The 12,873-nt window shown below is 36.7% G+C and overlaps 1 protein-coding gene across 1 annotated transcript in view; it reads left to right on the forward strand.

Moving 5' to 3' along the window:
- Nucleotides 1-12,673, forward strand: part of LOC110450769 (ankyrin repeat domain-containing protein 33B-like) — a 64,637-nt gene extending 51,964 nt beyond the window's left edge. Inside the window, exons 4-5 of the mRNA XM_021498474.1 lie at nucleotides 10,461-10,601; nucleotides 11,154-12,673. Of these exons, the coding sequence (XP_021354149.1) occupies nucleotides 10,461-10,601; nucleotides 11,154-11,635 (623 nt within the window). The 3' untranslated portion in view covers nucleotides 11,636-12,673. The remainder of the gene's footprint in view (nucleotides 1-10,460; nucleotides 10,602-11,153) is intronic.
- Nucleotides 12,674-12,873: the final 200 nt, after the last annotated feature.

A 12,873-nucleotide genomic window follows, 5' to 3' on the forward strand; every position in this document is an offset into this window, starting at 1 on the left:
TGATGTTGTAAGACGAGGGTGATGTTATAAGACGAGGATGATGTTATAAAACGAGGATGATGAAGCAGACGACGAATGCGAGTTGTCTCCCGTTGCCCGACCGCAAGATACAAAGACACGTGACCCGTATACCCTTGTAAAATTACGTGATTCTACCGTATTACTGCTGAGAATCACGTGACATGACCGTATACCCCCTGAGATTTTCGTAAACCACCTGATATTTGCGAATGCGGTTTGGCACACTGTAGTTTTTAACCAATCAGATTCCTAGATTTTTCTCAAAGGGGTAATATTGAACGGGTATTCGAAAAGATGGTAATAAAGTACAGGATAAGCTTGTATTATGTGTTTCGTAAAATTGGAAAATCTGAAAGTAGAATTTCCTGGTTAAGCAAGCCTATAGTTCTGTTTGCAATGAGGAATTATAAAATGGTTTGGGTCAGTAAACCTAATACCTGTCCTACTGCTCTATGACTTTTGAATGCTCAGTAACCTCGCCTCTATTTAGCTTTGGATACAATTGTACCGGTTGTCTCAGTTGGATAGATCGATACTATAACATTATGAAGTGACCCAGAGTTCGAAACCCGGTCTAGCTCCCAGGCTAGGTATGGTTTTCTTCTCAGAACTGATTTATCAACGCTATAGTCATGCCTGCAAAATCATCGCCCTCCAGAGCATAAAACAGTTTTTGACAGTGGTACGGGGATCCGTTGTTGGAGAATGTAATAAAACAAACCGGACTCGTGATTATGTATACGTTGCAGTAAGTTATCCGCCTTGACATACGGTGAATGTCGATATATCTTAGTGTTTATATGTTTAACAGGCATTGGTCAACGCTTTGCATCAGACATAATGCTCGCATGCATAGGAAACGAGCTGGTAATAGCTATTTTCCTGTTGCCATAACTTAGACGGTATAAATAACACTGGCATCCGAAACCACATGTCGTAAACTGGTCCATACGTTAGGTCTGGGTGTTCAGATGAGTGACCATAATGGGTTGTGTGTGGGAGTTGTTACGTAAGATACGACAGATAGTCGACTCAAATAACGGTAAACACCACGTCTATAATGTAAACCGATGGCGTTGAGAAACCACGTTACCAAGCAGAACATACAGGGATTTATTGTCTTATATTATCTTTATCCATGTTGAAATACGATCATAAAAAAACAATGACTGGTTTATTTTATAGGTCTGATAAAAATAAAAGATTTAGTAATAAGTATTTGCACATATATGTAGTAGACGCAATTTGAGTCTTCGTTCCTGGTGGTGATACATGTAGCATGTGTTTTGTTATGGCTTGGTGTCATTGGGTTTTGAGTCATTTTAACAGCTTTGGACACTTAAGGACGTGTCTTCATGTGTGTAATGTATGCGTGCATGTGTATGTTTGCTGGTATCTTGTGATACTGCAGATCTGATGCTGACTGTAGAGTGCTACATGTATGTCACTAAAATAGCATGCCGTAGACACCCAGCACAATTTAGGTGACACCAATGAACCTTCATGCTTAACACCGATTACTCGATTAACGATGATAGCATTTAAAATGCGCAACTTCTTAAAAAGGAAAGGTTGATCGTAAAGAGTGATTTTTGAAATAAATATCGGTGAAATAGTTTTAGGAAAGAATTTACAGTGGAATATATGTAATCGAATTGTTTTTGGCACTAAAGTTGTGTAAATGGTTGTAAATGTTTGCCAACTTTTATCAAAACATGAAATTTTTCATCGGAGACATCAATAAATGACGTCACTGGTCAAATACATCTATCATATATATATATATCAGATAATAATACAAACAAATTAAGCTCTTTGTGGTCGGTGGAACAGCTTTCATAGAAATTTTTAACTGGTGTTTTGACATCTCAAGTCGACAATTGCGATAAACCAGTGTTTGCTTTTAAACTCAATAATGAAAAAGTACGCTGTTTTCCTATGTTTTTTTGTCATGAGCCACTGAGACATATTTCGTTCCATAGCTGATGACGATATAACTTGGGCTTTCTACCATTATGTAATGCTATTTACATTAAAATAGAGAAAAGTGTGTCTGGATCAATATCATCTGTCATCTTATAAGGCGACTCTTTGGCTGTTGTTTTGTAGGAGTACATATGTTGTCGTTTTAGAAGACGTCTGTTCATCTCCTGTTTTATTTTAAGCTTAGAGATTATGATGAATCCGTTTCCTTGTGACGTTATTTAGGTTACATTGGCATACATATGTGCGTGTCCGGACTCATGATGTCTGTGATGGCGTCACGTGTTTTTTTCTTTTCTTTTTCTTTCTTGTGTTAGGGTATATGACGCAGCGTTCGATGTGACGTATCTTCAACCATGATGACCATAAGCTTCAAGTAATTACATAAGTCTATGTCTGTCAGGTGATGGCAAAGGTAGCGCCTATGAACAGTTCCGCCAACAGCGTCTCACTACATTAACGATAACAAGGATGAAACAAGGCCAGATCTCAAATCAATATCGATTACTGAAAGTCAATAAACCAAAGACATGACAACCGTGCATTTGCATCCATCTATCAACGTAAACATGCAATTCACTGTGCACGTTTATGCAGTGTAAACAAAATGCAATAACGTACAATGAACTCGTAACCGATGCGGCTCGGGGGAAATGATTTGTAGACAATACAAAAATGTTATAGTCGTCACAAATGTTTATTAATGATCAATGGCGTATCACACTGCTGAAGAACACCTATCCGGCAAGTTAACTGGCCCTGCAGAAACGGCAAGACAGCAATAAACATGACTGCTACGTTGACAAAGTATTTTATTTCCTAATTCTTATATTTTATGCATCTTCGTCGTTGTTATATCGCCTCTGCCTCCAGTTATTTTCCCTTAATGCAATGTGACTATATATTGCTTAAGGATGTATACCTTTGAGAAGTAAAAAAAATCATGTATTAAACTTTTTTTCTTATATGGATTTTTGGAAAAAAGAGTTAATGTCATAGTAGAAAATGCAAAATAAAATATATGGCCGTGTGTTCGTTTTTGTGCTGTGATCGGTCAAAGGTACCAATTTAACACAACATGTGATTTTAGATGATTTTTTGGGTTTTGACCATTTGCAGAACAAATTCATACAATTTCTTCCGAGTGTGTCATCAGATAGGTATGAATGTTTGTAGAATTGATGAAAATATTATTTTCTTTTAAATTATTGAAGAATTTTTTTTTTAATTTTATTCTTTTATCTCAGAAAACAGATTTCTTTTGTCCCATTATCATTTGTGTTAATTTTTTTTTTACCTTTTCGGGGTCAAAAATCAAAAGTGCTACAGTTACACTAAATATGTAAAAGAATATCAATAATGTATAATTTTCCAGTTTGTTGCATACTATTTTTATCATATTAAACATTATAAAGTTGTACAGCAAAATTCAACCTGCTACAATTAAAAATGGCGACACAATTTCAATTTAAGTGATCAATCTAGTGTCAAAAAAGGTGAAATTTTGGCCTTTTTTGAAACGCAAGAATACACATTAATACACATTTTCAAAATGGCCGCCGAATTGGTAATTTTTTTAAATTCTTGTAAAAAAAGTTCTACTAACAACAGGCATCTAGTGTTTTGACAAATTTTTCAGATGCGTGTTTGCTAATAAACTTGATCATAATTTGTTTAATATTACAAAATCCCGTTACACCAGATCAAAACGAGACTTGAACGTGATTGAAACCTCAGAAGAGGACATCCTTAATACCACTCCTAACTTTTGTTGTCATCTCCTAATATTTCTAAAATATAGTCCCTTTATTTAAGGATTTACATGAATATATTTTTCATAGTATAGAGATAAAACACAAAAAAAAAACCAGAGTGTGCTCTAAATAAACCGCGAAGCAGCGGATTATGATGAGAGTACATTCTGTTATTTTTTGTGTTATAACTCCATAACATGAAAAATATATTCAAGTCAATTTAATCTACTGTACACAATCTTAAAAAAAATATTACGCCACTGTATCAGCCAATCAAAAGCGACATTACAAACAGCGACGTCATTTTTTTTACGGTATGGGCTGACAACACAAATGTTTAAGCCAATGAAAATGCTTGTTACAAGAATGATTGAAATATAGGTAGCAGTATACAGTAGAGGGTTGTGGCCATGGTGATATTTTTGTTAAATGGCTAACCCCTGTATAATGATATGTAAAAAAAAAAAAAAAAAAAAATCAAGTTTTACAATTTTACTGGGAACCAGATAATTCTGCAACCAGGTAGGTAATCTTTAATTTCAGACAGAACTTAGGAAAAAAAATTACTAGTTGCGGGGGTAAAACTTTGGGTCAAAAATAGCATTTTTTGGCATTTTTTGGTAATTTTTGATGTGGTACATGTAACCATGGTTTTCACACAAGTGACATACATAGAAAACAAATGTTTATACACTTCTCAGTACTTTATATGTATTGTAAATGTAATGCAGTTTACAAATATATATACATGTATACATGTGTTGTGTAGGCTAAATCTGCTGTGTTTACATTTGCTCGACATGTGCCTTGTTTATCAGAGTCGGGCCATTTCTACTGTACACTGCTACCATATGACTATATATCGCTTTTTTTCTTTAAAGTCCCTTTTCATGAATATTGATTGGTGATATTCCGCTTTTGACTTTGTATAACCACGTAGCCCCTTCGTATCTCGCTGCTGACCCCATTATAGTCCCTTAATATGACTAAAAATCTGTATTATCTCTCATTCGACTTTCGGTATAGTCACTTTATTTGACCTCTTTCTAATGTCTCCGTTAACAATGCCTCACTTTTGGCCTTTAGTTGAGCGATCGCCCCTGTGAGGAAGGCTTTAGGTTCTGTCCCCTGGCCGAGACATACCATAGTCTGTAAAAATGGTAGTTTCTACTCCTGCTTAACGCTCACCAATTTAGGAGTGAGACGACTGGTTCGCCCGCTGTCAGTATAATATGACCGGATGGGGTGTCCTGCTGGGTGTCTTCGGCAGTATGTTTCAGTGAGGTTGCACTATAAAGCCGGCATGAGCAGTTTCGCGCTATCACAAGGAGACGAACAAGAACATATCGCAGCCTCCCAAAACACTCACGCATACACTACAGGCACGCATCTTGTACACAGGGGAGACCGTCCTTAAATGACCATAGCTATTGATAGGACGTTAGACAATAATAAACCAAACCAAACCAAACTACATGTATATACAGGGTATCTCTTTTCATCTCTCTCTTAATTTTCGTTATACTCTCTTTCGATTATTGTAATCCCCTTATATGACCGAAGACAGTTTTTACCTCTCCCTTTTATGCATGACTATTGACATTGGTATCGATGTACCGTTTTCCTTTTACGTTTGTGTATATAGTCACAGAACATTCTTTTCTGGGTCAACTACCGTTGTAATTCATTAAAGGTGATATCTCGCTCTTGACTCAAGCAGTTGTTCCTTGATGTATTGTTACAATACATTATTAACGAATGGGTAAACATAAAAAGTGAAATATCGCAAAAGTTGTTACGAAAGTGGCAAGGACCAATAATCTTGCTGCGCTGGTCATTTGGAAGAGTGTGTGTGTGTGTTGAATGTCTGTGTCATTGGGAATTGGGGTAGGGGATGTCGTGTGGTGTGGTGTGAGTGAAGGGTGAACGTGTGTGCGATTGGGGGGGGGGGGGGGGGGGTGGGGGGGGGGGGGGGGGGTCATGTTACTTCTGCTTTTGATTTGGTGACATATCGGTCTCTGTGAATATGTCTTTGATTTTATCTTTGGTTTTTTGAAGCTGCGATTTGTCCTTGTTCATAAAATGTTTTGTCCTGGCGTTTAACGCCACATAAAAAGCATAGAGTATATGCAAATGCTATGGAAGTGAATTTCCAGGTCATCACCTAGACAGGGCACCTATCACAAATATCATGTTAACTAAACACACTTTATTATTGAATCTCGGTGAAAATCTCTTTTTGAGAATAAAGAGCATGCTAGTCGCCAATAGACGTCAGTCAACAAACGCCGGATGACAGGTCCGTAACACTTTTAGTGCGGTCCTTCTGCTTCCGCTGTCATCGGACACTACAATCAATGGCTAGCCATTATTCACTAATCTAATAAGACGCTGTAGGGTCGACAGCCTGAGCTGACCTCCAATAAGGTACTGGGGGTGTATAGGCAACACGAATACCACTTGTGTTAGTTTAAGTTTATAAAATTTAATTTGCTCTTAGGTTAAAATAAAACTGTGAGATATTCAATAATCAATCGAGTGTTACACTTTTACCTCATTTTGCTAAAGTCATCATAGAATAATACAGATTTCTATAAAACATTGAATAGCGACTTCCGAAATGTTACTTTATGTTTACCGCATAGCAAAAGATATAGCTCAAACGACTTTTTTGCGGATATGCCTTCAATTGTTGTAATTGAAAACAGCAGTCATGTATACATGTAGTTTTATTATTTGGTTTGAGTTTTTTGGATGTTTACGTTTATTACTAGCAATGGTCAACGTGTCAGTAATGTATTCATGTATTGTGTCTTAAACAATTAAGAAATAGGAGTAAAACAAATATGATTAAGGTGCTGTATGAACTGTATAGTGACAATACATGCTACTCTGAGGCGACAGACTCGCCATGTCTACAGCGACTGGATCGAAGTTCTGCTCCAGGTCTTTTTCTAGCTGCAAAATGCTATAATGCGAAACATTAGACCGACTGTCTCTTTGCAGTAATTGGTATTAGGTATATGGAACAGGATGAATATTGTATTTAAAGATTACCTTATTTAATTCGGTTTCTCAAGAAGTGTGATTATATAAGAACTATTAGTAGATTTTCACAATTCCTACCAAATTTTGATCCAAATGTCGTTCCGAATTGTCATATTTGAAAACAAATTTATTAAATGCGATTTTGAAAAGAATATTCTTCCTATTACCAATAAATAACAACATTTTGGATATTGTTTTCTTTGCATTGTTATCATTTTTGACAGTGTGTGCTATTGTTGTAAACGTAGTGTTTGACGTGAAATGAAATTTCTGCACATCATAATGACAAAATGAGTATAATGGTGTATATTTTAGTTTTCTGTTTCCTCGCACTAATATAAACGCTACTGTACATGTCTATACTGTATGTGAGTTTCTAAGTAAACAATGTATCAGACGGACGACATTTGCATGCGTGTGTACTCTTTAAAAATGTCTACAGAACAGACGTGTAAACTGTCTCAGAATTTCTACACAATAAATGGGAAAGAGTGGCAGCCTTGTGTATGTGCTACATTATCTTATCTAAGTGTACGCTGTATTCGTATCTCCATATCTAACGTGAAGGACAGACCAATGACAAACTATCAATTAGTTGGAGGTTTCTAAGAAGACGTCCGGAGATGGATACGTTCTATACACTATTAGCGCCTGTCAACTATCTATCGCTCAGACAAACGCGCGATCAAAGTGGCTCAGGGTCTTCACGGCCTTTGTAGTTCCGTCAGAGCTGGATCTTTAAGTAAGAGAACCAGAATGGCTCCCGGTGCCATATTGATGAGAATTTGGTGGTGTTCATTCTGAGGCGACGCTAATTGGTAGTCCGAGATTTCCTTATTAGTCAGCACTCGATAGTATCCAAACTTAGGCCATGGAAAAGAAATAAGTGTTATTCGTTATTCCGTCATTCACGAAAAAGACACGATGTTCGTTCCGCGATGGCCAATTGGTTATAGCGTCTGACATTCTGACACTAGCCCTCCACCACTGGGTCGCGGGTTCGAAACCTACGTGGGGCAGTCGCCAGGTACTGGCCGTATGTCGGTGTTTTTTCTCCGGGAACTCCGGTTTTTCTCCACCACCAAAACCTGGCAAGTCCTTAAATGACCATAGCTGTTAAAAGGAAGTAAAACATAAACAAACAAAACACAAATCGTTACATCAAAATAACGTAGCCATGGCCTTCTACCGGATATATATAAAACCACGCTTATTTATTTCGGACAGTAGTCATCATATCATTATTTCCCATGTCATGATAAGAAACATTTTTTTCCCAATGTTATATCTTTCTTTAAAAGTCTAATTTTTAATTGTTTAATTTTATCCACAAATGTTGAAAGGGCGCTACAAAATTTCAGGGAAGGTTCCTGTCATTGAAAAGGTCAGCATTACTAAATGTAAAGTATTACATGTATATTCAATAAAGCAATGCAATTGTGAACTACATGATATATAAGAACGATAGTAAGCTGGAAACAGAAAAAAATGAATATTGGGTTAGAATTATTGGACTCTAGCTGTTCATACACGTATCGTCATCTTTGTTGAAGCTTTTCACTGTTTGTACAACTACAGGTCGTCTGGAACAGTTCAGTCAATCTAAACAAAAGAGGAGTGCTGGTAATTTGTATTTCATAATCAACAAAGTACATACTTTGAACTGTGTCACTACTCAAACGAGATAATGGTGGCCATTTAGGTTACAGCAAACGTAAACTTCGAGGACTAAGAAATCCACTAGCAGAGACTACCACCTGCTTTCGTGAAAGTTTAACTCCGTTTGAGGTTCGTTTGCACTTTCCGGTGATATTTGCTTTTATTTCCGTATTTGAAAAAATGCACCAAATAAAAATTAAAAGCAAAAAAAAGCAAATGCCCTTAATCTGCTCTCGTGTGATCAAATATGCATTAAATGAAGTTTGAAATCATGTTTTATGTGGACAACATAACAGTTCTAGTAACTGGCAATACCAGTTAGGATTATACACTGTGATAAGAATAAACATGTATATACTTTCGAATAAATCTTATTTGCAACAACCTTCAGACAGTGGTGAATTTCCTGTTAAAAAAAAATATACTGTGTACAGCTAATCATTTTACGTAGGATAACAATAATGTTAATATCTAAAAGAAAAATCGAATATCTCTTGTTTATTTAGAGACAGCATGGCACACGATAATGTCTCGATCAATATTTATGGCATCTTGCTGTTCTTCATGTCGAAAAGCGATAAGAGGGTCCAATAACGTTATATATTTAAAAAAAAAGAGAGAGCTGTAACTTACCATTTTATATTTTCCTTTCACAATTGAATTAGGTGAATCAATATCGAGTGTCATTGTGTTTACAGCGTTTGGCCATGCATCAATTTAGCGTCGCGTGAAAGACTGGAGGGTATACACACATATTTGAAATATAAAATTCTTTACCGCGATTATTGTTTTGATTTAGACGTTCTGAGAATCAAGGAGAGCTATTTATGTACATACATTTCATCTTAATAGGGTGCGTAGGTTTAGGGCAAGGTAAAGTTAGACAGTTATTCGTTATTCGTTATTCAAAATTTAAAAGGAAAATAGATTACAACAGATGCCGGTGCCCAATGTTTGGAAGGTTGCACGTTCATTAAGTGCCACAGAGTATTCACACGGAGTTTGATTACGTGTAAGATTGAAATAGGCATTCACCCCGACCTAAGACCAAGAACAAAGAATTTGAACAAAACATTTACACTAGTTCAGTAAAATTCCAATCTCATGTATTACCAATGTCTAGTTAATCGTTGAACATATACTCTGTATTTGAGACAAACACAAGCACATTTGTAATAAAACAATGGCCTCCATTTCTACGAGTTATTGAACTTTCATAAATGGATCTTTATTTATCACATATTGGAACTGTGAAAAAAGATAAAATGATGTGAATTCGTGACAGATGTACATGCACAATGCATGTGTGTTGGGGCCGAGGTAACTGCATGGTTGAGGTGTCAGAAGGTCTACGTCCACTAGCCCTAAAACACCGGGTCACGGGTGGTTTGCAAAATCTGGCTCGTACTTAAAAGGCAATACTCGTAGGACGCAATTCACAACCAAACCATTCCAATAAGTATAGCGTATATATGTTATATCTGTATATGCTCCGCATTGCTTCTATACTTATGTTGAAGGTAATGAGACTATAAATCTGAACTGATGGCCATGACGTCGTTATTATTGTTACGACATAAACACAACGCTTGAAAAAGGAGCCGTTGTTTGGCCTTTCCATTGATTACAAATCAGCTTAATTTGATTGAAGTACATTATTTTGACGTCACTTTATTACTGTTTATTTTGATCTTTAGTACATCTTTGTTTACAGTTGCGACGTTATCTAGTAATTGCTACTTTGGTTCTAGTTCATTAATGCGGTGTCACATTGACTGCTTAATCCATTTATTACACTTCATTTTGACGCCTCTTCCATCCATTTCTGCTTTGATTTCCAATTAATGTAAGTGAGTTGACGCGTTTGTATTTTTTTGTTTGCGTTCTTTTCTCCACTTTTCATTACCTTCTGCTCAAATAAACTTAGTACGGTTGGACACAGCATAACACATGTGTATTCCAAATATTTATTTACATTATCTTTCATGTTTGCAGGTTATCGTGAAATTGTAAAATTTCTCTTGAACGATTTCCGGAAAATCCAAGTGGACCAGCGGAACAAGCTTGGTTTCACTCCTCTGATGAAAGCTGCTATCCAAGGAAGAACTTCATGTGCCAAGCTGTTGCTTTACGCAGGTCAGGAAGTCTTCCTAAATACAGAGCTTACGTCAGCCCAATGACTTAAATGTATGCAGTATATAGTTGCTATTATATGGACAAAATGCGTTCTAAACTTATTTTTTTGAAGAAATATCAACAAGAATCCCGTGTAATAGGAATATGGTGACAGATGCTTTAAGATAGTGAATATTTAATGGCGTTTCCTTATAACCATTATAAATCGATTTCCTGCTTTAGGTATTTTCAAATACAATTTCCAGTAGAAATAATTATTTCGGAAATACTTGGGATTTACAAATGTCAGCGGTGATCGTATTTTAGTGCTTTTCGCACTTAACAGCTTGGAATCAATAATGATCGAGGTAGATATTATTGAAGTTGCTGTATATTGTTATCTAACGTAAATTTTGAAAGTGTTAAAATTCACCAATGGACTAAAAGTTAAATTGAATAATATGTTTAATTGTCGCGCGCTAAGAAACATGTAGACACGTTTAAAGTACCTACAGGTGAATGACAAAATCCTTGATATGTGGTATGAACGGAGAAATATTTTATTAATTTCAGGTGCAAATCCTAAGTTGCGGGACTGTGGGCGCAAGCTTTGTGCCGAGGAATGGGCTAGATTCACTGGAAGACAGGAGTGCGCAGACGAAATAGCCAAGTTTGTCAATACGAAAAGATTTTTATCGAACTCTCGTAACAAGAAAGTACACGAACGTTCCAACAGTGAACCAGACCTAACAAACACATGTAAAGGCGACAAGGAGTATATAGGTCCACAACGCAAAAAGTCCAAATCCCTCCGCAGGAAGCTGAAAAAGATGATTCAAGGACACAACACAAGTGCTCATTCAAATTCACCCACAATGCATTTTTCAGACAGCACCAAAATCGAAAATCCTTTTGCAATCATTGCACGATGTGTGTCGACTCCTATACTCCCTGGAGTTGTGACAAATAGTGGCTCACCCCCTGCCCTTAAACGTCCAGTAAGTGCAGAAAACATTCCGCGCGTGGAAATCACTTCACCAGCAGACCGGAAGTGACGTTTTATAATGTTTAAGTTTTATTACTATTTGCAGACCATTTGAGACGTCAGCATTGGATGATGTTTGACATATCTTATCTAATGTATCGACATCTCTATATATACTGTATCATTATTGTGATCAACATGACATGTAAAACAAACGCAACCAGGACTTAATGAAAAGAAATGTCTTCAATTTATTTTGCCGATACATTTTATCTGTAATGCTGCAGTTGCTATGTTAACATAAACTTTATTCATTTCTTACTGCGTTTACATTACAATATAATTCAATACCTTATTGATGAAATAGGATTTGGAATCAAAATTTACAATTTACTTAAATTCATCTCAAGTTGAAGAAATGCATATTTTATTTGAGGACCACATGCTTTATAATATACATTGTAATATTTGAGAAAAAAAATATGAAGCATTGCGTTAATTCTATATATGAGTAAAACGTAAAGTCTGGAGGTTGCTTAGATATACCTGTATACAATGAGGGTATATATAAACTTTATTTATTTTTTAACAATTATGAAAGAAGTTATTTCAACTCATATTATTCACTCTTGTTGGCCCGGATGTTGGCGCGTGGGGGTCTTAGTGTGGGAGGAAACCGGAGTACCCGGTGAAAACCCACGTGATCGGGCAGGTGACCCCAACCTTTTCACGTCCGATCGGGGAATGAGGGTAGACGATATAAGGATACGAAGAATGTCACTGAAAACGACAGGTGTGTATTGTAACAGATTATTTAAATCGTTTTGATCTAGTAGCTACTTTAAAACCAAAAGTGGGAATACCCTTAACTTCATTGACTGTTAGTGGGAATCGGAGTGCACTATTTAACGATAGTGGGGTGTACTATTTAACGATAGTGGGGTGTACCATTTAACGATAGCGATGTGTACCGTTTAACGATAGCGGGGTGTACCGTTTAACGATAGCAGGGTGTACCATTTAAAGATTGCGGGGTGTACCGTTTAACGATAGCGGGGTGTACAATTTAACGATAGCGGGTGTACCATTTGAGGAAAGCGGGATGTACCATTTGAGGAAAGCGAGTTGTACCGTTTAAACCATTTAACGATAGCGGGGTAACGATAGCGGAGTGTACCATTTAACGATAGCGGGGAGTACCATTTGTGGAAAGCGGGGTGTACCATTTGAGGAAAGCGAGGTGTACCGTTTAACGATAGCGGGGTGTACCGTTTAACAATAGCGGAGTGTATCGTTTAACGAAAGCGG

This window comes from Mizuhopecten yessoensis, unplaced genomic scaffold (genome assembly GCF_002113885.1).
Source record: "Mizuhopecten yessoensis strain PY_sf001 unplaced genomic scaffold, ASM211388v2 scaffold5503, whole genome shotgun sequence".
Classification (NCBI taxonomy): Eukaryota; Metazoa; Mollusca; class Bivalvia; order Pectinida; family Pectinidae; genus Mizuhopecten; species Mizuhopecten yessoensis.